General features: G+C 40.3%; 1 protein-coding gene across 1 annotated transcript in view; it reads right to left on the minus strand.

Annotated features, from left to right (window-relative positions):
* Window positions 1-19,657: 19,657 nt before the first annotated feature.
* Window positions 19,658-24,743, minus strand: part of trpc3 (transient receptor potential cation channel, subfamily C, member 3) — a 39,731-nt gene continuing 34,645 nt past the window's right edge. Inside the window, exons 10-12 of the mRNA XM_053481461.1 lie at window positions 23,073-23,156; window positions 20,448-20,523; window positions 19,658-19,970 (exon numbers count right to left, since the gene is read on the minus strand). Of these exons, the coding sequence (XP_053337436.1) occupies window positions 19,843-19,970; window positions 20,448-20,523; window positions 23,073-23,156 (288 nt within the window). The 3' untranslated portion in view covers window positions 19,658-19,842. The remainder of the gene's footprint in view (window positions 19,971-20,447; window positions 20,524-23,072; window positions 23,157-24,743) is intronic.

Raw genomic sequence — 24,743 nt, forward strand, 5'->3', positions numbered from 1 at the left:
CCTATCGCGGGTTTACCTTTCCTCCATGGCACGGGAAAGGGTCTGCCAAATATAATTTCATATGGGGACATGTGCACGTCTTTTGATGGTGTCATTCTTATTTCAGCTAGAACAGCAGGTAACAGATCAACCCAGTTTTTACTCCCCATGGTTTGCATTGCTTTAGTCAATTTTTCTTTCCAGTGTCCTATTTGATCTTTCTACTATACCTGATCACTGTGGATGATAAGGAATGTAAAAAATGCCAGGACAGTGAAAGATATTTACACAAATTCTGTGTTACCTGTGATGTAAAAGGTGTTCCTTTATCTGAGTCAATAGCATAAGGCACGCCATAACGAGATATTATTTCTTTCACTAGGACTCCACCTTTGCATTCTCTCGAGCACACGGAAAAGCTTCCACCCACCTGGAAAACTTGTCTACCAAAACCAGAAGATATTTAAACGTATTCTGAGCACACACCAAGAATCTAGATATTAATGAATCAATTGTTCCAAGCATGTTAGCTATGTAAAAGAGTTCTTTCATATCTTCCTTAACCCCCCCTTCGCGCGCGATGTGTAACACCATAGAACTCACGCACGAGAAACGGACGACAATGAGATGGCAGGCACAAACGACCATCAGCACAATACCATAAACTATCAGAAGCAACGTAGGCACCTTGAGCTTGCCAAAAAGAGGAATCATTCTGAAGCTTGTAAAGACAATGAATCTACATCAGGAATCAAAGAGCTAGCAAGAAAGGATGTATTGATCAAATCAGAACCAGAGTCAGGAAAGAAAATCTTTTCAGGCTGCTTCTTTAGCAACACTATAAGCTAGTGTATTACCTTGGACGTCCATAGATTCACCAGTTGTTGATGTAGAAGACATATCAGGACGTATACTAGTGGAGTGAACAATCTCTAAGCAGCAGTCATGATCTCTTTCTACTAGCCTGCCATCCTGTGCATTGATCAAGCGTGCCAGAGCATATCTGAGGGTGTCAAAAGAAGAGGTGGATTTTATCTCTAAGTTACTTGTAGGACAAAGGATAATCTCATACCCAGACCCAAGCCTTCATATGTTGTGTTTGAAGGTTCTGTAGCACTTGTTTAACCTGATATAAAGAATACAAAATTAAAGGACGAGAGAGATCAATCTTCTCAGCATCTTGTACCATCACCCCACAGGTGGCCACAGCCCTGAGACAGGCAGGCAAATCTTGTGCCACAGCATCTAAAGTTTTAGATAAGAAAGCACATGGTCTCACTCCCCCCCATGTTCCTGTGCCAATACAGCAATAGCGGTGCCCTGTGCTCACAGGCCTTTAGATGGAACGGTTTTTGATAGTTAGGCAGGCCCAGCGCTGGAGCAGAACATAGGGCCTTTTCCAGTTCAGCAGTCAATGTCAGAGGCTGTTGGAGCGGATCGTTGTGTGAGATGACTCTCCTGATGCATTTATCGTAGAATGAGCAGTCAGGAATCCACTGACGACAGTAGTTGACCAGTCCCAGAAAAGCCATGAAAGCATGTTTAGTGCTCGGACGTTTAGTGTCGATGATAAGCTGAATTCGTTCCTTTAAGAGCCTTCTTTGACCTTGGGAGAGTTCAAAGCCCAGGTATTTTACAATGTCTCTGCAAAATAGTAATTTAGTCTTAGATACCTTGAAACCCTTCTTTGCCAGGTGTTTCAGGAGACAAGTGGTGGCTTCTTCGCAGCGGCGGACACCAGTAAAACATCTGCGTGCAATAGGACAAGAGAATCAGTGGGGAGAGTTAGATCACCAAGTACATCTCTTACTACAGCCGAAAAAACATTTGGGTAGTCAATTAACCCTGCAGAAGACGAGACCAGGTGAACTGACGCCCCCTGTGGGTGAAGGCGAACAATGGCTGTGTCTGCCCTTCCACAGGAACACTGAAGAAGGCAGAACAAAGGTTAATAACAGAAAAATGCAAATGATGACAAGGTCTAGAGAAAACAATGGACAGCACATCAGGCACAACAGGTGCAACAGGGATAATTATGCCATTTATTTTTCTCAGATCTTTTGTAAATCTCCACATACCATCAGGTTTCAGTACTGGATTAACAGGTGTGTTATAAGAACTTACACATGGTTTAACAACACCCTGCTTGAGCAGTGAGCTTAAAATTTTATCTATTCCTGAGGTAACTCAAAAGTACGAAGTAACATCGCGGGGCTGGAACTCTGAGGGCATCCCTATGCATCATATGCTCCTACCTGCATCCCTGACAAGGGATTGGGTCTATATTGCTGTTGTTTTTGCACTCTCTACGGCGGCTGCTGGAAAGGATTAGGAGAAAACACCTCATTAGCATCATGCCACTGACCATCATTCAATCGATTATACATATTTTGTCCACTACGTTCCTCATCTCGGGCCTTCATGCGACATTCACAAGCCCAATGACCTTCTTTATGACAATAATAAAAATTACCAGACCTACGGGGTGTACTCTGACCCTGCAGACCTCCTCTACCTCTGTATCCTCCACTCTCCACAGACAAACATGTTTATTTTCTAAAATACCATCTCCTTTCTTTGTTCTCACACGCTCACCTAATTTCTTTAATATACATTGTAGAACCATCTGACAATTGAAACTTTAAAATTTTCATGATTTCTGGTTGACAATTATTCAAGAAGGTGGTAAGGAAAAGTGAGTTAAAGTTTGCTTCAGGCAGGGGCATACCATCCAAAAGCGTCCAGGTCTCTCGAAACCTCTCAAGAAACTTTTTTCTTTTCTTGTCTACAATTAGTTACCTGTGACAGATCTTGACTAGCTTGCTGACATGCAAGAAGATAAGTAGTTAGCTCATCTTTTAAGAGTTTCATAGCCTCATTAGAATTACCTCAAAGAAAGTCAGATTTCTTCTTTTTCCACTACAGCCAATTTGTCTGTTTTAGAGTCTAAGCATTTTACCGTTTTTATCAAATCAGCCTCATCGTACCCATCTCCCAAAACCGATTGCAAAATAAAGCGATAATCCGCACCCACGAGCTGACAGTGCCTAGAAGCCTTTATCAGCATATCAACAAAATTCAAAGGTTTGTTGGGAGAAGGGAGCATCTTAATAATGTCCTTCAGCGTGCTTACGGATGGTGGAAGGATTTTTTGGACCCTTTGGTCCCATAGAGAAAACAAACGCAGTGCTTTCTTGTCGAGGTTTGGGGCGAGACCTCTCATCCGGACCTTCATCGTCCGAATTATCATCATCCTCACCATCAGTATCCTCGGGATCATCCGATAGAGGGCTGTCAGAAGTTCATCCTGACACCTTCTTGGGAGTCTTTCCCTTTCCTGAGGCACACACTTCCGACGAAGGTGAGCACGGTTTTGTGGGTACGGGGAAGACAGGCACAGATGAGCAGCTCACAAAAGGATTTCAGATAAATAGTTGTGGTCTTATTACCCATTTTATAAATGTGAATTAACCCGCGACAGAAATAACCAATATCTTCAACAAACAACACACAAAGACAAGTAGCAGGCAACAGAATACAGCTTCCACACTTATGCTTCAGTTCAAGGAACCTTTCAGAAGCGAGCGCGCGCTAAACAGGCGTAAAAGCCCCAAGACAATCCTCCCCCGTACTGTATATGGTCCAGATACCAAAAACCCAGGGAGTGTGCTTGCTCTATGCTTATAGAGAAAAATTTTTAAAGCAGCACTCACCTGATTAGAGGTATCCCGGACGAGCCCCCAAATTGTAAGGATTTCTTGAATTTTGGTAGACCCCCTTTGGTCTACTCAGTGCTCCGCCTGTATTCTGCTGTCCCGCCTGAGCTCAGGGAACCCCTCAATGAAGCACACAAGTCAGTGTTCAGTGAGACGTTCAAAGTTTATTGTGGGAGACAGGAGTATATATACGCACACACACAAAGAACCAAAGAAAAGGTGGATGTGGGAATGTTTACATCCAGTCTGGAATGCTCTTAAAAGATAAGGTAAAGAAGAACATAAATTTAGGAGTAGCTCTGCATTTACGAGCGTTCAACAGTTTTACGACCTTTAACATAAACTACTATAGAATCTGTTTATTGAAAGTGCAGCTTGTGTCGTGGTAAAGAAAAGACAATCTGTTCTCACGAACACAGAATATCATGAAACACACTAAGAATTAAATATTTCCTACAGTATTTTAGATTTATATTTTTACCTGTTTATAAGTACATTTAATACTGTAAAAAGATCTATGAAGAAATTGTTCTTATTACCATCTACATGCTATCACCAACCTCTTTTCGCTCATTTAAAATCAATAAAACAAAAAACAAAACACCAGGCCTGCCATTGTACCAGAAAAACTAGATCTAGCAAAGACGTTTAAGCACTCCCCTGTGTTATTAAATGATGGCACTGGAGGCTCCTTCACTAAATCTTAAATAATTATTTTCTCACCCAAAGATTCACATAGCAGTGATTGCAGCGATCAGTCATAACATTACAATGCAAAACATTTAGCCAAATATGGTATAGGTTCATCTTGTGTCACCGGGACAGCTCTGAGCCCTCAGGACATGACTCCATAAGACCTTTGAGGGTGTGCTGTGGTGTCTGGCACTGGGTCAATAGTTGTGGATCCTTTTGGTGTGGGGCACGGCTTCTGTGGTTTGGACTTGTCCAGATACCTTTCTATAATAGCCAGCAATTTCTTTTTCAGAATTTGTGCTACTTTGGTTTTTCTGTGGTATTGTACCAGATGGAGTGGCTTTTGTCCCCTTGCGCATGGGAGAGCCTTAGGTGCCTATGGTCCTGTCACCTGTTTATTGATGTATAGTATAGTTGTCAATCGTTATAGTTGTGGCTGATCAGTGTTTTAAACTTTTTTCTTGAGTAGAGAGTGTAATATATTGTTCTTTTTCAAAAATACCCCAGAAAAAAATGAAATCTGTTTATTATTTAGTGTTAATGGTACTAATTGTACAAGCCCTGGCAAACTAAAGCATATTGGAAGAAATGCACTACTAACGTAAAAATAAATTACAGATCTGTTGTTATAAAAAAGTAGTCTGGATTTGAAGACACTGAGAATCAGAAGGGTTTTGTTATTAAGAAAAATATAATGAAGAACTATGCAAGCTCTCATGTAATGACCTTAAGCCCTTTGATTTAATAAGTATGACTAAATTCTTCTAATTCTTTTTAAACATTTGTCTCAGGAAGACAAAAGGCACCACCATCATTGGTGATGATTAATGGATGCTTTCATCACTTTCACAAATTAGAAATTAAACCTCAAGTCAATCATGTGAATGCACACAGGAGTTAAGACCCCTAGCTGAGGCATGAGAGGTGCCTTCATTATTTTTATTCTTGATTTAATTAAATGTACTCGTACAAATCCAGTTTTGACATGTTGATGTCAACCTTCATTTTGCCTCTATTATCGCATCAGACGTTTGATTGTGTGTGTGTATGTGTGTGTGTGTGTGTGTGTGTGTGTGAGAGAGAGTGAGAGAGAGAGAGAGAGAGATTATGGATACAGAAGAAAGCATTATGGCTTCATTTCTCATTTTTTTTTCAAAAACTACACAAATACTGATAAACAAATACATGTGTTTTTTTTTTTGTAAAAAGTAGCAAGTACAAATTTAGAATCTCTTAAATTATGTTGCGTTAATTAAAGTCATTACGTTAAAGTCATCTTTATTGTTGTTAAATTAAATACACAACAAAGTGAAGTAAAAAGCCTTTCAGTTCTACATCACATACATTTAACTTAAAAAGACACTAAAGTGGGAAGTGAATAAACTAATGATTAATGTAATGTTAATTAATGTAGAGACAAAACTAAACAATGGGAAATTTACAAACCCAAGTACAACCTTAAATGTGTGGAATAGAAGAAAGGAAGGAAGAAAAATGAATTGCTTAATTTATTAAGCATTAATTGAATTAATGTTTTATATTTGTTGTACAGTTCAGATAAAAGGCTAACATTATATAAAGCATGGGGAAAAATGTAGTAGTGTAAGGTTTCTGAGGTCCAAAACAAACATATAAACAGAATGTACAGTACATACACTGTTAGGAAGCACTAATATCTGTTATTATAAATAGTCCTTTATAAACCCTCCTGTGAAGAAGAGATTTAGCACAATAAAATAGAACCTATATTTCATTTGAGCAGTAATTTGAAAAATACAAGCAGCAAAGACAAACAGGAGACTGTTTACTGGTGATTTTCTCTACCCAAATGAAATCAGCTCCTCTTACAAATCAAGTTTCGCGGTAGATTGAGGCTATATCTTAAACGGCCCATCAGATAAGCAGACGTTAGGAGCACTAATATTGGTCCAAATTGGATGTAGGAGCACTGTGGCTGTTCACATCTGGTTCCAAGTTAAATGACCTTCTCATCTTAAAGCACTTGGCAGTGAAGGGAGCGTAAACTGGAAATATATCTCCCTGCTCCACTGAGGTTCTTGGAAAGGGCTGGTGATGAACTCCTGAGACTCGGTATGGAATTCCTTTAAGCATTTCCTATTCACAGACACCCTTTGCTCACTATGGTATGAAAAAAATGAGCAACTGTCCAATGGAAATTTGATATTATACTGATAATATTGGAATACAAAGGGTTCAAAATTCTGAGAAGATAGAATTGTAAAATCTGACTTTTTGTACAAAGTAGTTAATATGGTTAATATCACACATCTTACATTCACACAGCAACTTAGAGACAGTATTTATATAAAGGTCTTCTATCCACTGGCAAGTACATTAAATCTATTTTTATTAAGCATCATGGTATTTGGATCGTTTGTATATCAAAATCAACCTGATTTACCTTGTTTAAACTTTAAAAAGATTTCCAAAGTTGACATCCAGTTTAGAGTATATTGTAGCGTTTTTACGCCGGAAAGAATGCTGGAGAGACGAGTGAGCTTATTTGCTGCCCAATGCAATGGCTGGGAGTATTTTATTAGGCACACAGCAGGTATGGCATGAGCAGCACCTTCACTCAGGAGCCTACATCCAATTCAGCTTCAGCCTGACCCAGAGCACATTTCACACGTCACACACTCATCACACACAACAGGGCCGAAGCCACTAACCCAAACACCTTTCCCCATCATGGTGAACACACCGACATCCCCGCAAGGCATGCTGGTCGTCAGCCGCCGCCCCGCCCACGCCACAATATTTAGTTAATAATTCATTAATGGAAGCAGCCTGACAGCTGAGAAGAAGCGTTTCCTTGATGCAGCCAAATACGGGAACATCCTGGTAGTGTGTAAGATGCTGGACAAACCAGCATGGCTCAGGTGACTGAGCTGCTCTTGCGGCGAGAAAACCTGGCACGTGTTGGCAATGCCCTCCTGCCTCATAAAAAAATTGGCAAAACTGAAATCAAAATAACAGAACCGAAAAAAATTAATAAATAAATAAAAAAGATAAGATAATAAAAGATGATAACTGCTGATTGGATGAGACATCTGTCACTCAAGATATCGAGGAAGTAGCAGCGGTAGATTAATGTATGTATGAATGTGCAAAAATGTACTGTCCGTATTGTGGATTTAAATATGGGGTTCTGCCAAATTTCTGCAGTTCTTCTGGAAAAAATCTTGAGCTTTTAAGTAAGACACAGTAGGAAATGACTACGCCAGAGTCAACGGATGTTAGATGTATTATCATAGGCTAAATGTGGCTAGGCTATACTACTTTTTAGTCCATAGCTCTGTGTTTGTATGTAGCACCATGGTCCTGGATGAACGTTGTCTCATTTCACTATGTACTGCTTTTTTATATAAATACTGACTAAATATGCATAGCATAGGTCTAAGTTTCCATACATAGGAAAAAAACCTGTTATTTTATAATAAACAATTTATTTATATAATATAATATATGCTTAACATGGGCACCATTCTTTTGAAAACACATTGTAATAGGTTTTATCCACTTTTCATTTCATGCTTTCTGTTAAATTTGGTTGCAACCATGCGACTGCTTCCTGACCCAGCCATCAGTATGATTTAATTTCGTTGCTCTTACCTGTACTGTAGGTCAAACGCATCTTTTTCTTTTTAGGGTATCTTAAAAGATGCGTTTCTTTCTAGGGGTATCTAAAACATAAAAAAAAAAAAGATGCATATCTTTTTAGGGTATCTAAAAAATATTTATTTTTCCTACGTACGGAAAGTTATGGCCTATCCTATATTTACAATAACTGGAAATAAAACAAATATAGACTTAGTTGGTGAGCAATGTTAATTATTATTTTCTTACATAGGTAACCCATTTTAAACTGTTTTTGGAATACTGGAAAATCTAAGAACAAGAAAGCAACAAACAGGAGCAACAGAAAGTACAGGTGTCACGACCCGCCAAGCCACAGCTCCACCATGATTTCATAAACACTCCTTTTCCACGTTCCCAACCTCTCCTTACATCTCACCACCTCACGTTCCGCCTTCCACACACCTGTGTGCCATCTGTAATCATTCCCCTTACGTATTTAAACCACACACTAACACCACCTTATCGCCAGATTATTGTGTGCCTTCCATAGCCCAATTCTCCAGCGTTTATTTCGTGCCTTGACTCTTTGCTACCGACCACGCTTTGTTTTTTCTCGACCTCGCCATTGTCTCATGTTTTTGATTCCCACGCTCACGGATTTTGTTATTGACCATTGGATTTGTTTCAACGACTACGAACTCGGATCACGAACTGTCCCTCGTCTCTCTGGCACCGAACTCTGCCGGCCCCCGACCACGAGAAAGCTTAACGAAATCAGCCACCAACCTGTGCGACGTCTCCATTCACTCGCCGGCTCTCCACGCCTCCGCATCCCTGCACGAGTCACGCTGCACGCAAAGCCCTGTCGCCGGCTCTCCGCACTTCCGCATTCCTGCGCAGGACACACATAGCGCTCTCGCCGGCTCACGGCGCTTCCGCATTCTCGCGCCTCTCTCTCCCTTTCTCTGCACACGCAGCTCCCCAACACAGCGCAGCAAGCGCTCCAGCTACAAACCCGTTTTCAAAGAAAACCACTGCCAAGCCAGTTCCAAATCCCACATCCAACATAATCAATTCCTTAAAGTTGCTCCACTGCACTTGGATCCATCTCGACCTGCGCACGTAACAGTATAATCTGGCCAATAATGGACCCAGCAGAGGCAGCTCGAGAGAGCCAGGGAGCCCTCCTAGGCAGTCACCAACAAGAAATCAGGCAGATTACCTCCACGCTTCAAACTATCACGGAAACCTTAGCGTCACTGACCACTCAGCTACAGCAAACACAACCACCTCCGGCAATTATCCCACAACCCTCTCTCCCAGTACATGCCACTGGTCATGAACCACGCCTACCTGCCCCACCCACTTATGATGGCGACCCGTCTACTTGTCGCTCCTTCCTGTCGCAGTGTTCCCTCGTTCTCGAACTGCAGGCCGCTTCATTTCCCACTGAACGATCCAGAGTAGCTTATATAATCACGCTCCTCTCAGGGAAAGCAAGGGAGTGGGGAACAGCATTATGGGATGCCCAGGTTCCTTGCTGTTTCACGTACAAAACATTTACTGATGAGATGAGGAGGGTTTTCGACCGTTCAGTCACAGGCAGCAGGACAGATACTTCAACTATGCTAGGCATCTAGCTCTGTTTCCAACTACGCCATTGATTTTCGGACACTGGCGCCCTCCTGTGGCTGGGACGAAAAAGCCCTTTTTGATTGTTTTTTTAACGGACTCTCAGACTCAATCAAGGATGAGCTTGCGGCCCGAGAGCTCCCGTCAGACCTGCAGGGTTTAATCGACTTGGCGACACGCATCGACGCCCGTAAACGATCCCGACGCGAGGAACACCGGCCCTTCAGTAAAGTTTACACTCCAGCGCCCACTTTTACTACCCCTGAGCCACCTCCTGAACCAATGCAGATAGGTCGCGCACATATTTCTCCAAGGGAGCGTCAGCGCCGTAGTCATGACGGGGCCTGCTTTTACTGTGGCCAGTTAAGCCATGTTGTGCGTTCCTGTCCACTAAAAGGTCGGGCCCCCCAGTAGTTCTGGGGTTACAGGGGGGCCCTGCTTCCACTCTTTCCCCAGATCAGCGTTCATGTTTTCCTGTCACCTTGACCCTGAACAGTCACTCCCACATCACCCACGCTCTAGTAGACTCTGGAGCTGACCAAAACCTGATCTCCACCTCTGCCGCTTCTCAATTCAAGATCCCGCTCATTTCTCTGTCTCAACCATTCGTTGTTCAGGCCCTTGATGGCAGTAGACTCACTCCTATCACTCATCGCACTTCTCCCATTACCTTACAGTTTTCCGGCAATCACATTAAGTCAATCACCTTTCTCGCTGTCCAAAACGCTCACGCACCCATTGTCCTGGGTCTTCCGTGGTTAAGATTACATAACCCCCACATAGATTGGGTGAAACGAAGCATCCTGGGCTGGAGCCCCACCTGCCTCTCGTCATGTTTGCGCTCTGCTACCACAGGGCGAATCTCCCCCACCTTCCAAGAGGAAATTCCTGACCTGACTTCTCCCTGGCACCTCCCCTCCTAAGGGCCGACTGTATTCTCTTTCCCGCCCAGAAAGAGAGGCTATGGAACAATATATTAATGAGTCACTCGCAGCCGGCATAATTCGCCCCTCCATCTCACCTGCAGGAGCAGGATTCTTTTTTGTAGATAAAAAAGGACAAATCCCTCAGACCCTGCATTGACTACAGGGGATTAAACGAGATCACAGTCAAGAATCGCTACCCCCTTCCACTAATGTCGTCAGCCTTTGAACTACTCCAGGATGCCTGCATGTTCACCAAGCTTGACCTGAGAAACGCCTACCATCTGGTCCGAATAAGGGAGGGCGATGAATGGAAAACCGCCTTCAATACCCCTACTGGCCATTATGAGTACCTGGTTGTCCCATTCGGCCTAACCAACGCCCCAGCAGTTTTCCAGGCACTCATCAATGACGTCCTCAGAGACTTCCTCAACGTCTTCGTGTTCGCTTACCTCGATGACATTTTAATCTTTTCACGCTCTGAGGAGGAACACAAGCTCCACGTCCGTCAAGTTCTGCAACGCCTGCTAGAAAACAAGCTGTATGTCAAGGCAGAAAAATGTGAATTTCACTGCACCTCCACTTCTTTTCTTGGTTTCGTTATCTCACCGTCCGGCATCCAAATGGACCCCACCAAGGTTAAGGCGGTAACTGACTGGCCGCTACCATCTTCCAGACGTGAACTTCAGCGCTTCTTGGGATTTGCCAATTTCTATCGTCGCTTTATTAAAAGTTACAGCATGGTGGCAACCCCACTCACAGCACTCACGTTGACCAAAACCCCATTTCAATGGAACCCCATGGCAAGCAACGCTTTCAAGGAACTCAAGCATCGATTTACCACAGCACCCATCCTCACCCTACCCGATCCCTCCCTCCAGTTTGTAGTGGAAGTGGACGCTTCTGAAACCGGTGTAGGGGCCATCCTTTCCCAAAGATCTCTTAAGGACAACAAACTTCACCCTTGCTCCTTCTTCTCGCGCCAACTCACACCCCCAGAACGAAACTATGACATTGGAGATCGGGAACTCTTGGCAGTCAAACTGGCCCTCGAAGAATGGCGACACTGGCTGGAGGGAGCCGAACACCCTTTTCTTGTATGGACGGACCACAAGAACCTTGAATATCTAAAGTCAGCCAAAAGACTTAATGCTCGGCAGGCACGGTGGTCACTTTTCTTTTCTCGTTTTCACTTCACACTATCATACCGGCCAGGCTCTAAGAACATTAAACCCGATGCCCTCTCCAGGCAATTCTCCACCTCCCAGCACACGTCCCCAGCTGAAACCATCCTTCCTCCTCCATGTCTTGTGGCTACTATGCGGCTTGAAGTAGAAAACCTGGTCCAGCGGATCCTTGATCAGGAACCAGGCCCAAGTAATGTCCCTCCCAGAATGCTCTTTGTCCCTGCGTCAGTGAGACCCCAAGTACTTGACTGGGCCCATAGCTCTAGGTTGGCTTGTCACCCTGGGGTGGCACGCACACTTTCACTCCTACAGCAACGGTTCTGGTGGTCTACTATGAAGAAAGATGTCAAGGAATTTATAGCCGCCTGTGACATCTGTTCAAGAAATAAAATTACCACCATCCGACAATAACACGTGCATCTTGACCATTGTAGACCGGTTCTCCAAATCAGCCCATTTCATTCCGTTACCCAAGCTTCCGTCCGCCAGGGAAACAGCCGAAGTTCTGATCAACCAGGTTTTCCGTCTTCATGGACTTCCGCTGGACATTGTTTCCGACAGAGAGCCTCAATTCTCAGCTCGTTTTTGGAAGGCATTTTGTGGCCTTATTGGTGCCACCCCCAGCCTCTCATCTGGTTTTCACCCACAGACCAACGGACAAACTGAACGCATGAACCAGGAACTGGAGAAAACATTAAGGTGCATGGCCTCTCGGGACGCAGCTTCCTGGAGTCGCTTTCTACCCTGGGTGGAATACGCCCACAACTCGCTCCCTACCTCCTCCACAGGGCTGTCCCCATTCCACTGCTGCCTTGGGTATCAGCCACCATTATTCCCCTCCCAGGAAGAGGAAGCTGCAGTCCCCTCTGCTCAAGCTTTCGTTCGCCGATGCAGAAGAACTTGGCAGCGGGCTCGTGCTCAGTTGCAACGCACTGTCAGCTCCTTTCAGCATCAGGCTAACCGCCACCGTTTACCAGCTCCCAGATATCACATCGGCCAAAGGGTCATGTTATCTACTCGTGACCTTCCCCTCAAAACCACCTCTAGGAAACTCTCACCTAGATTTATTGGTCCATTCACGATCACTCGCATCATCAACCCATGCTCTGTCCGGTTGGCCTTACCCCTGTCCATGCGCCGAATCAACCCCACATTTCATGTCTCACAGATTCGCAGACTGGTCTTCTGCCCACTGTCCCCACCCACCCAACCTCCCCCTCCCCCTCGACTCATAGACGGAGGTGAGGCCTTCACAGTCCGTAGAATCCTCAAATCTCGCCGCCGTGGACGTGGTCTCCAGTACCTTGTGGACTGGGAGGGCTACGGCCCCGAGGAGAGAAGTTGGGTACCAACCAGGCTCATTCTGGACTGCTCCCTCATCACTGACTTTCACAGACTCCACCCTGAGGCACCTGCTAGAACGCCAGGGGGCGTTCATAGGGGGGGGGGGGGGCACTGTCACGACCCGCCAAGCCACAGCTCCACCATGATTTCATAAACACTCCTGTTCCACGTTCCCAACCTCTCCTTACATCTCACCACCTCACATTCCGCCTTCCACACACCTGTGTGCCATCTGTAATCATTCCCCTTACATATTTAAACCACACACTAACACCACCTTATCGCCAGATTATTGTGTGCCTTCCATAGCCCAATTCTCCAGCGTTTATTTCGTGCCTTGACTCTTTGCTACCGACCACGCTTTGTTTTTTCTCGACCTCGCCATTGTCTCATTGGATTTGTTTCAACGACTACGAACTCGGATCACGAACTGTCCCTCGTCTCTCTGGCACCGAACTCTGCCGGCCCCCGACCACGAGAAAGCTTAACGAAATCAGCCACCAACCTGTGCGACGTCTCCATTCACTCAGCGGCTCTCCACGCCTCCGCATCCCTGCACGAGTCACGCTGCACGCAAAGCCCTGTCGCCGGCTCTCCGCACTTCCGCATTCCTGCGCAGGACACACATAGCGCTCTCGCCGGCTCACGGCGCTTCCGCATTCTCGCGCCTCTCTCTCCCTTTCTCTGCACACGCAGCTCCCCAACACAGCGCAGCAAGCGCTCCAGCTACAAACCCGTTTTCAAAGAAAACCACTGCCAAGCCAGTTCCAAATCCCACATCCAACATAATCAATTCCTTAAAGTTGCTCCACTGCACTTGGATCCATCTCGACCTGCGCACGTAACAACAGGTAAAGTATTACTAAATTGTTGGTAATTTTTTACTTACAGATTAATGTTGTGTAATTAATTTAATTTTTTTTTACTTACAGATTAATGTTGTGTAATTAATTTTTTTTTCAGATTTTTTTTAGACATGTGAATAGTATTGAGGAGAAACATATGATTGTGAAAGAATCTGTCATGTGATTGATAGAAACCACAGTGTAATTTAAAGGTAAAATTACTACAAAAATATACATACCCATTAAATTCTTGGTAAATTTTTAATGTTTATAACAAATTTAAATCTATAACTGCATTGTTCTTTACTGTATTTCACAATATTACTTTATTTCACTAAGCAATTTACTGTCAATTGCATGAATAGAAACTATTTACAAGCCTGTGAATTAAAAAAAAAAAACCTGAGACTGATTGGTTTGCCAGATTCAAAGATGGACTTGACATCGTAGAGTTTCTGACAGCATTTGAGAAGCATCCCTGTGTTTTGTCTCCTTTCTTTAACCACAGTGAGAAAAAGCTGACAGCAAAAAAACAAAACAAAAAAAAAAAACCTCTTTAAAGCAGAACTCAGCTCAGCAAGTAGCAACCAGAGGCAAAAGGAATCCAAGACACTTTGCTTTTGGTTAGACTACAGTATCTTCTCGACTGTGAAGGTTTGTCATTTGTAGTTTAACAAAAAGATGGTGAACTTAAGAAATCTTTAAGTCAAAAGAAGAAAGTGAGCCATGAAGTGATTCAAATTTTCAAATTTCATAATTAATTTTTTGTTGTTTTAGAACACCAGACTGAAGTGTCACTAAAGGATGTGCTGATGTTTGCTGCTGGCCTGACTTCACTTCCGCCTGCTGGACTCATATCACTCCCATGCATTGTGCTTCTTGCCAGGTCACCCATCCCAAATAAATGCACAAACACCCTCAAATTACCACTTTTAGACAGATACAGTCATTTTCAGAAAGTGATGAATGTCGAATCCAAAATGTTCCAGGTTTTGGATGCATTTAGCATCCAAGCAATAGCCTTAAATCAAAATGTTGCACTCTTATGAAATCAATTTTAAAACAAGTGTAACAAGAGAAAAAATGATTACAAGAATTACAAAGAGTTTCATGCAGTCTAGGGAAGAGGTTAAAGTCTCTTCTGGTCCACTGGCTTTAACCTGAAAATTACTCTTTCAGAACATTTTTAATAACGCATTAATCCTGTCCTTCAGGATAAAATTCTTTCTAATTCTTGTAATTGGATGCAAAGAACTTGGAAATGAGGGCAACGAAATAAAAAATATATATATTTAATTGTGTATTCAATAATATAATTAACTTAATTTTTTATGACTACGATATTGATGATGTAAAATTGACACCATACTGTACGTTCTGTGTACTGCATTATTTTCTTTTTCTCAGGTTGCACTCAAAGGTTTCTACTGTATAATGGCTAGATACGTAGGAGTTAACCATTTAAGGCCTTGTACATAAGTAATGCTAGTTTTTTTTCTTTTTCTTAGGTTGCACTCAAGGGTCTCTATAATTATTTTTGAGCATACCCATGTTCAGAGACCTGCTGTTTCCTGCATTGTAAAGTAAAGTTGTAATGCTTCCTCCCAATTCTCTGGCCACTGTAACTAATTGTGGTCCATTACAAATTCTAGATATTTATGAAAGTGTTCATCACCACATGACTGAGTTGTTAAAATGCATCGTGTATAATGTATTGTACCAGTCAAAAATTTGGACACAATTTTTGATTTGATGGTCTTTGATTTTTATCTCTTTCTACATTGTAAGTCGAAACTGAATAAAGTAATACACTGCTCTATAGACAAAAGTATGCTACTGTAGGTTACTTTTTTTAAGCTATTTGTCTGAAATGAAACAAGGTGGAACTTAGGTGCAACTGTTTCAGGAAGTTATTAAAATTCTGGCTATAAGATTTTAATTTATTTATTTTTATTTATTTATTTATTTATGTGTACTTTATTATTTATTCACTCTCTAAATGTGCAAAGTTTGTAGAGACATACCTCAAAAGACTACAAAGTACCAAGTATTGACTCGGGAGGGCTGAACCCAAATGCACAACACACTTTTTAGATATTTAATGTTAAAAAACATCTATCATTTGCCTTCCATTTCACAACTATGTGCCACTTTGTGTTGGTCTGTCATATAAAAAACTAAATAAAATATATTTATGTTAGTGGTTTTAATGTGACAAAATGTAAAAAAAAATTCAAGCAGTATGAATGATTTTGCAAGGCACTGTAAAGTATGTGGAGTCCAGACCGTCATCCGTCACACCTATAAAGTATTTGCTTGTTGATCTTCCTATTACTAAACCATGGTAATTGATATGGAATTGATTCCTCTTTGCTGTAATATTAAGCTCCTTTTTTCTGGGAAGGTTTGAGCACAAGATGTCAGGTAAGGAAGTCAGGGCTCTAAGGTTGTGTGAGAAGGCCTGGGGTTCAACCAGTGCTCTGAACCCACAAAGGTGTTCAGTGGGGTTGAGTGGGGGTGTGATGGTCAGGTGTCTACATGTCGCTCAGATTCATGACTATGTCAATAGGTTGCAAGTAGTTTGTCAGCATCAGTCTTTTTGTAACTCTTTCTTTTAAATATGTGCTCTCGAGACGGACCAAAATCCGTTTGGTAATTTTTTAGCATTTTTTGTTTATTTTGTAATTCAATTCAATATAATTTATATAGCGTTTCCAACAATGGTCATTGTTTCAAAGCAGCATTAAAAAAGCATCTGCTTTTCCCCCGCTAAGTATCACCTCCAAGCATAAGAGACCAGATTATGTTGCCACCCAGATGCATACAGTACATGCAAACAAGCCTCAACATTTGTATGAGATTCTTTCTCAAGATTTCAGAAGTGCATCGACAATTTCTGGTAAATTTAAGTCTTTATAATTATTCTTCATGGACTCAACATTCAGCAACTGGATATATTCTGCAATTGGATATATTTCCCCCCAAAAAATATCAATAGAGTAAAAGATCAAGTCAAGAGTTGTACACATTTTGCCAGTGAAGTCTCTTGTGTGGAAAAATCGTTGTTAAAAATAACCACTGCAGCAGCGGAATATAATAACAAAATAAATAATTTGTTATTGTAATTAACTGAACTTCAATAATAATGATAATTTTATGCTACTAAGGTCTAAATATTTCTTTATTTCATCTGTCTGATGAGTCATACGTCTAACAAAGACACAGCGATTAGAACCAAAAATCTCACATTTGGTCTCATCCGACCAAAGGACAGTTTTCCACTGATCTATTGTCCATTCCTTGTCTTTCTTGGCCCAAGCAAGTCTCTTCTTGTGCTTCTCAAATAATGGTTTCTTTGCTGCAATTTAATCATGAAGGCCTGACTTGGACACAGCCATCTCTGAACATTGGATGTTAAAATAAGTCTGAGGCTTGAACTCTGAGAAGCATTCCTGTGGACTGTAAATCAGTGGTTTTTGAGGCTGGTCATTCTAATAAACTCATCCTTTGCAGCAGAGGGAGCTTAAATCGAAACCTTTTATTCATACACATTTTCTCACATTTCATACACATTTTCATAATTTTCTTTTGATTATGTAAAGCTGCTTTGCGACAATTACCATTGTTATAAATGCTATACAAATAAAATAAAATTGAATTGAATTAAATGTTAACTAAATACACATATTAACTGTTACTTTACCTAACGCATGACTAAAAATAAATTCACATAAAAAAAAAATCAACTGCACATAAGTTGCTGAACTTTAGGTTTAAATGTAAAACTTACTTTTCAGCACTCATTGAATTTAATCGTTCATACTGTAATATGAACATGAAAACATCAGTTAATACAAACGAGTATTTTAAAAAGTTACTTTAATATTGTTACTAATGGTGTGTTAATGCGTACTCGGCACAAGAGCATGAGCACACTAACACACTTAAATACACAACGTGCGATTATGAAACTCTGTGGTGTGCTGTCCCGGGTTGTCATTTAAAATACAGCTGTGAACAATACATTGCTGTTTATTTGAGATTGAAGCAAATCTATGAATAGGCCAAGAGCTGTGCCCAAGTGTTTTTGTGGCAAATGTTGTATAATCGCTTGATAATGCTCAAATCTCTACTTATGTTTGTGATGCATTTATAGTGCATATATCAAATAATAATACATAATTGCATATGTAAATAATTTGTCTTTAAGCACTAGCTTTTAAAACTGGCATGCCTTCTTCTAAATGTCTAAACACGTCTTCACTACTAAATTTATACCTGTTGTTACAAGCCTAAATCCAATATATGAGTTTACCATTTCAAATTTACATAACCACTTAAATGTGACATACAAGTAAAAAACACACGCATGCACATATCTTTATTTCGTGCCATCTGATATTTAGACTTCAGACAGTCTTTACATATTCTATACTATTAGGTTAACCATTTTTTTTATATTATTCATACAAAAAAAACTATTCAAGCATTGTCTACAATATGCAACATTCCTTACATCTTCATAAATTTTACAGAGATCATTGTAGACATGGAACACACACACACACACATACACACACACACACACACACACCGATCAGCCATAATATAACAACACAAAACCTTTTTCCCAATATTGTGTAGGTTCCCCTTGTGCTGCCAGGTAAGTTCTGGCACCCGAGGGCGTGACTCCACAAAACCTCTGGGGGTGAGCTGTGGTGTCTGGCACCAGGATGTTGGCAATGCATCTTTTTAGATGGCCAGGGGTTGTGGTGTAGGGCCTTTTTGATTTAGACTTTTTGGAGGCCATTTGGAGAAAATTGTTGGCAATTCCAGGGACTGTAGTGTTGAGGAATATGTATAAATATCTGAAGTCATACAGTTATTACAGAGCAACTATAGAAAAAAAACAGATTGCTGACTCCTCAGACTAAATACCTTAATAAATACATACTTTAATTAATAAATACTTTAGTAAACAAATAAAAATTTGATGAAATGTCAGTTTGAAAACATAAATAGCATTTTTTAATTGACATTTTTTACTATTATTTGCAGTTATATAAATGGAAAAATATATAAACAAGTGTCCATCAGCCAAATAAAATCACAAGAATAATAATTTCTTAGAAATATCTTCTAAATCTAGGGAATTTTAGTCCAACCAATTTTTAAGAAGTTAAAATCAAATGTAATATCACAGAGTGTTCAAAAACACCCACTGGAAATGTACATGCAAAATAATAATAAAAAAATGTATATCCATCATTTAAGTTTTTTTTTATTATTATTGTGTGTACATGTGTGTATCAAAGTCTTCCTGTTTCATTTTAGATTAATGATTACGGATTCCATATTTAATGTAAATGTATAATCAGTAAATGTTTGAAAAGTGTTCCTGTTTCATTTCTTGTTTGAGTGTGTGTCATTTGATGTTGTCAAAAACTCTATGTAACTAGATGCCTTAATAAGACATTGCATAATTTTTTGTGGCTGTCATTTCACAGAGTAATATTCATATTGACTCTTTGCAAATTATAGGAATAATAAACATTTTTTGTCAATCAAATTGATACATATGGGCTTCCAACCCCCAGTTTGGGAACCACTCAGCTATATAAACAGATCATGGACTTATTTATTAATAGTGAATGATAAATTGATGTATTTAGTAATAATATATTTCTGTACATATTGAAACAAAACTAAATCTAGTGTGAGTGTGTGTGTGTGGGAAAGAGAATTCTTCAGCACTACCATGCTAAATGTTCACACTGACACACCCTGCTTGTTGTAGCAGGTGACAACAATACCTCGAACTCCTTTCCACTGGTAATAAGCCCCAGTTAAACAACTTATCTCTGGGTGCGACATTTTGCAGCATTGTGGCTGTTTGAGAGATGCTCACTGTCCCAGGGGGAGATTACGATGTGTGCATTTTTTCACTGAGTTTTTGAATGAGAATAGAGAGCTCCTCTGTGGCCTGGGATTTGTCTTCCAACAGCTCGTAACGCAGACTAGAGATGTCCTGCTTGATCTCTTTCAACTCACCTTAGATGAACCAAACACAGAAAAAAACAAACTCAGATCCATAAGCACACACAATCACACACACCCATATCAATGCAGGAAAAACAGTTAGGCCCCAATGCAACATTATGCAATTTGCATATTTTTATATATTGGTTAAAGTTAGACAACCTTTTTATAAAAAAATATTTCCAGTCACACACTTTGTAAGAGCATGCGTCTGCATAGCCTGTTTTTTATTTATTTATTTTGTTTTATCCCTTAACGGCTCAGTTCATAAATCAGTTATTCAGTCTCATGCTTATTATTTAGTAACTGCAGTGAACTTAACAGAAAGAAAGTGTAGATATGGAAGGCTGCACATTTCTGAGAGTTGAATGTGTTAAATATTTACATAATTGTTAAATATTTTTTATTATTTTAACTAAAGCTTTCAGAAAAGGTCCATTTTTTCATGGCATTTATCTGGCTTAAGAAGAAATCTGAAACAAACTTTACCTTCATTGACTTCGTCATTCTCTTTGTCCACTTGTGCCTTCAGGACGTAACGCTTTATTAGCCGTTTCATAATTTGCTGTTGGAAGATGAATGATTATATAAGTTGTATTATGATACCGTTGACTAAAACTCTACTATTAAACATAAAAATGGGATTATAAAAAGATTTGAATATTTGATAATCTTGTAAATCTGTTATAACTGCACATCACAGGATAAGAAGAAAAGAAGGGGAGGACAAAGGAAGAGTGGCTAGAAGATACTTACAGGAATAAAAGGAATAAAGTTATAAAACACGACATCTCACTACTAGAAGAAAAATAATCAATAAAGGCTTGTACCCTGAACTTTATTATTTAACAATACAGTAACACTGCATAGTGAAGTGTTTCATTCCCCACATACCACAGAAATTTGCCAAAGATCACTTTTAAAAAAAAATACACACCATTATTTTATATTTATGTTTATATGATTGCTTATATTACATCATATCTGCTTTAAACATTTGTTCCCTCATTTCAAACTTACAAGTGTTAGTGTACAAAACTTTTTTCCTCTGACTTTTACAAATAAAGGGCTATTTTTTCCCAGAAAAGATAATATTTAAGGGAATTAAATTCAAGGAACTAAGTAAGAGCTGGGGCAGTGCATGCTGGCCACCAAACTGCTTGTCTCAAAACGAACACCATTGCTAAGGTGCAAACTAAGTAATTTTGAAATGCTGCTCTGTGGGTCTACCCAACAAGCTGATGCACTTCTGTGGTGGTGCTTTTGTGATATAATAAAAGGTTGGAAACATTGGAGGTTAAAAAAATTAGGTTTAACACAGTGAGTACCACAGTGAGGCAGGAAACAACAATTCAAAATGATAACACACAATGATAATGAAACTAATATTGTTTCATTTAAAAGAATCAAAATTGGTTTGAGTTTTCTCTTATTAAGGTTCTGTGATGGCAAACCTAGAGCGAGCACCTCTTACTATCTGCCACTCTTGCACTTAACCAAGTAGAGGAAAACACAGAACATACTGTATTCAGCACCATGGTCAGCTCCACCTCGTGCACAGAAGGAACTGGTCTCCTCAACTTACTGTGGCCAAAGACAGTACAGCACCTACAATCCTGATGTCAACAATGCCCACAAAAGGGAAGAACTGACACCAGACAGGTGCGGGGAAAGTGTTGGATGCAAGACTATGTTCCCTCTGCTCTGTCTTTCGCTAACCCAAGTAAAGTTTCAACCTGGGACAACTGGCCAAGCCTCCGTTGCCTCCTTCTGCCCAGTTGATCAACTACTCAAACCTCCAGACTACCTTCTCAACTGCTCCGCAATGAGCAACTTGGTGCAAGCAGCATAAGTATAGGATATGTCTTAAGATAAAGCTTGTGACTTGATAATTAATACGAGATGATGGGTGAGTGGAGATCACTAGTGATGGAAAGTTTTAATCATTTTAGTGACTTGGTTCTTTGAATCTTGTTGATCAAAATAAACAAATCTTTTTAGTTCATTTCATTCTTTTGATAAGAAATAAAATGTTTATTTTCAATACACAGACCCCCAATGCATCTACATACAAAAATTTTGGCTATAATTCCATTAATGAAAATATTACAATGCAACTAAGGACATATTATAATAAACAATAAACAGAATAAGTAGCTCACCTTTCATATCTTCTAGTCTGAGTCGTTCATTCTTTTAAATCTATTGCACTGCATAGCGTCACGTGACAAAAAAACGAACGACTCGGAGTAGAAAAGTCATTGAGAAAAAATCACTCAATTCTGTTTCCTGTACATAACCTACAGAGGTTTTGCGATAACTTGCTCACTGGCCGACCCACTAGAAATTAACGAATCACTCTCCGAGACTACTCGTTCTTCGAGTCATGTTAAAAATTCTTTTAAAAAAAACAACCCATCATTAGAGATCACCAGAGGACTATACAGAATTAGTTTTAGCCATAATATATAAAAGTTGGGATTGATTCCTATGGCATTTACATTTATGCATTTGGCAGACACTTTTGATGTTTCATTTGATAAATCCTTACACTGGGTTACTAGGTTGCTAACTAAGTACCATCTGCCAAAAACTGTTGGGAATTATTTATGTATTTATTTATATATATATATATTTATTTATTTATTTATTTTTTATTTTTTTTTTTTTGGGGGGGGGGGGGGGGGGTGATCAGTCCTACGCCTTTCTTGGAGAGAAAAAACAGTACTGCCTTGTCTGTGCAAGGTAGCAAGATCTTGTTAATTCGTCCATGCACAATATTTCAAGCATTTCTTTCTCAGTAGGTATCAAATATGGAGAGTCAGTGCAAAGTATTTCCTTGTTGATTTGTATATTTATTTGAGGTCATTGTCTTGATTCAGGTTAACCTCCTGGCAGATGCAACTACAGTAGATTTTAAGCTAAAACATCCAGGTACTTTAGCCGAATTAATGCTGTCATTAATTGTCACATGAGACCCTGGATCTCTGACCAAATATCAGCCATGCCATAAACATAGCAAAGACAAATGTACTGGTAAGGTAACGTGAAAGGAAGGTTCAGAGAGTGAGAAGGATGAAGAGAACATAGATTCTAGTTAAGTGTGTTTCTTGCCTGGTAGCGTGTTGGCTGGTTGAGGATGCTGTTGAAGCTGTGCGACTCACTCATGTGCATGTTGGACTGTGTGAACAGGTTAAGCTGCAAGCAATGAAACACACATTCTGTCAGAAGCAGGTGGATTCTAATATAAATTAATAAATGCAGATTAAATGAATATGCACACACAGACACGCACAGTACCCACATGCTTCATGTGAGCTGGTAAACACATTAAACCATGTGTCTTTTCTAAAAAGACCATGTAAGATGTACTATATTGTGCATTTAAAGCCTAACACAGGCATGATGTTGAAGTGTTTTTCTAAGATTGTAATAACACCCTAGTTCGCTATATGTCTGAAATGCAAGATTACACCCAAGTGCATTAGTTTTCCAAATAATCATACTATAAATAAAAATCACATGACCTATTGTAATGAACAACCTGGGCCACTAGGTGGCACTGTTCACAAGTGTTTAAAATCCTCACAAACATGTAAAGTACAATCAAGTGGTCCATTATATATGGTACATTATTTATACATTATTTCAGATGAGATGATGAGATGTTTGTAATGTCTACAAGTGTTTATGATTTGATTCTTTCAAAGGCACATTACAAGTACTCTGATACCCAGTGGTTAGGCAGCACGGTGGTTTAGTGATTTGCACTGTCGCCTTGCACCTCCAGGTTCGATTCCCGCCTCGGGTCTGTGTGCATGGAGTTTGCATGTTTCCCCGCATGCTTGGTGGGTTTCCACCAGGCACTCCAGTTTTCTCCCACAGTCCGAAGACATGCAGGCTAATTGGCGCTCCCAAATTGCCTGTAGTATGTGAATGAATGAGTGTGTGAGTGTTTGTGTGGTGTGTATGTGTGTGCCCTGCAATGGATTGGCACTTTGACCAGGGTGTACCCCGCCTCATGCCCCCAGCCTCCTGGGAAAGGCTCCAAGCCCCTCTGTATACAGGATAAAGCAGTAAAGATGATAAGTGATTGATACCCAATGGATTTGGATAGTTCAGGTTTGTGTTTATATAGATATAGTTGATGAAGTCTTGATCTGGCGGGTTAAACAGGATGTGGATACAAATTATTCATGGTCACAAATGTAATAAGGTGTCAAAAGAACTGGCTGGGGTCAGTTAAGGCAATGGGAAGGTTAATGTTCAACAGTCCAAGGTAAGACGGGGACAAGATTTAACAGTATTTTTTTTACAAGTCTGATTAGCAAACTGAGAGTGAGAGAGTTTTTAAGGCAATTAAATAAATATAATGTCAGAACATATTTTTTAAAAAGTTTGGATTTATTCTCCATGTGTCAGGTATGTTTTATAGCACTAGTCAAAAATTGTTTCATGAAGCAAAATATGAAGCAAAACATAAAAACACAATCCATCTAACTAGGGACCTTTAAGGCCAATATTGATTACCGTTGTATTTATTACCATTTCACAACTGTGGTAGGAGCTCTGATCAACATTTACACACATATTCACATACTATGGGCACTTTTAAGAACGTCCGTTATCCTAATCTGCTGTTACTGTGGGAGAAAACCAAAGTACCCGGAGAAAATCCACCAAGTGCGGGGAGAACATGCAAACTTCATGCACACAGACCCCGAGGCGAGAACCAGATCTGGACCTGGAGGTGCAAGGCGACACCTTGACACCTAGACACCAGTG

Source organism: Clarias gariepinus, chromosome 2 (assembly GCF_024256425.1).
Source record: "Clarias gariepinus isolate MV-2021 ecotype Netherlands chromosome 2, CGAR_prim_01v2, whole genome shotgun sequence".
NCBI lineage: Eukaryota > Metazoa > Chordata > Actinopteri > Siluriformes > Clariidae > Clarias > Clarias gariepinus.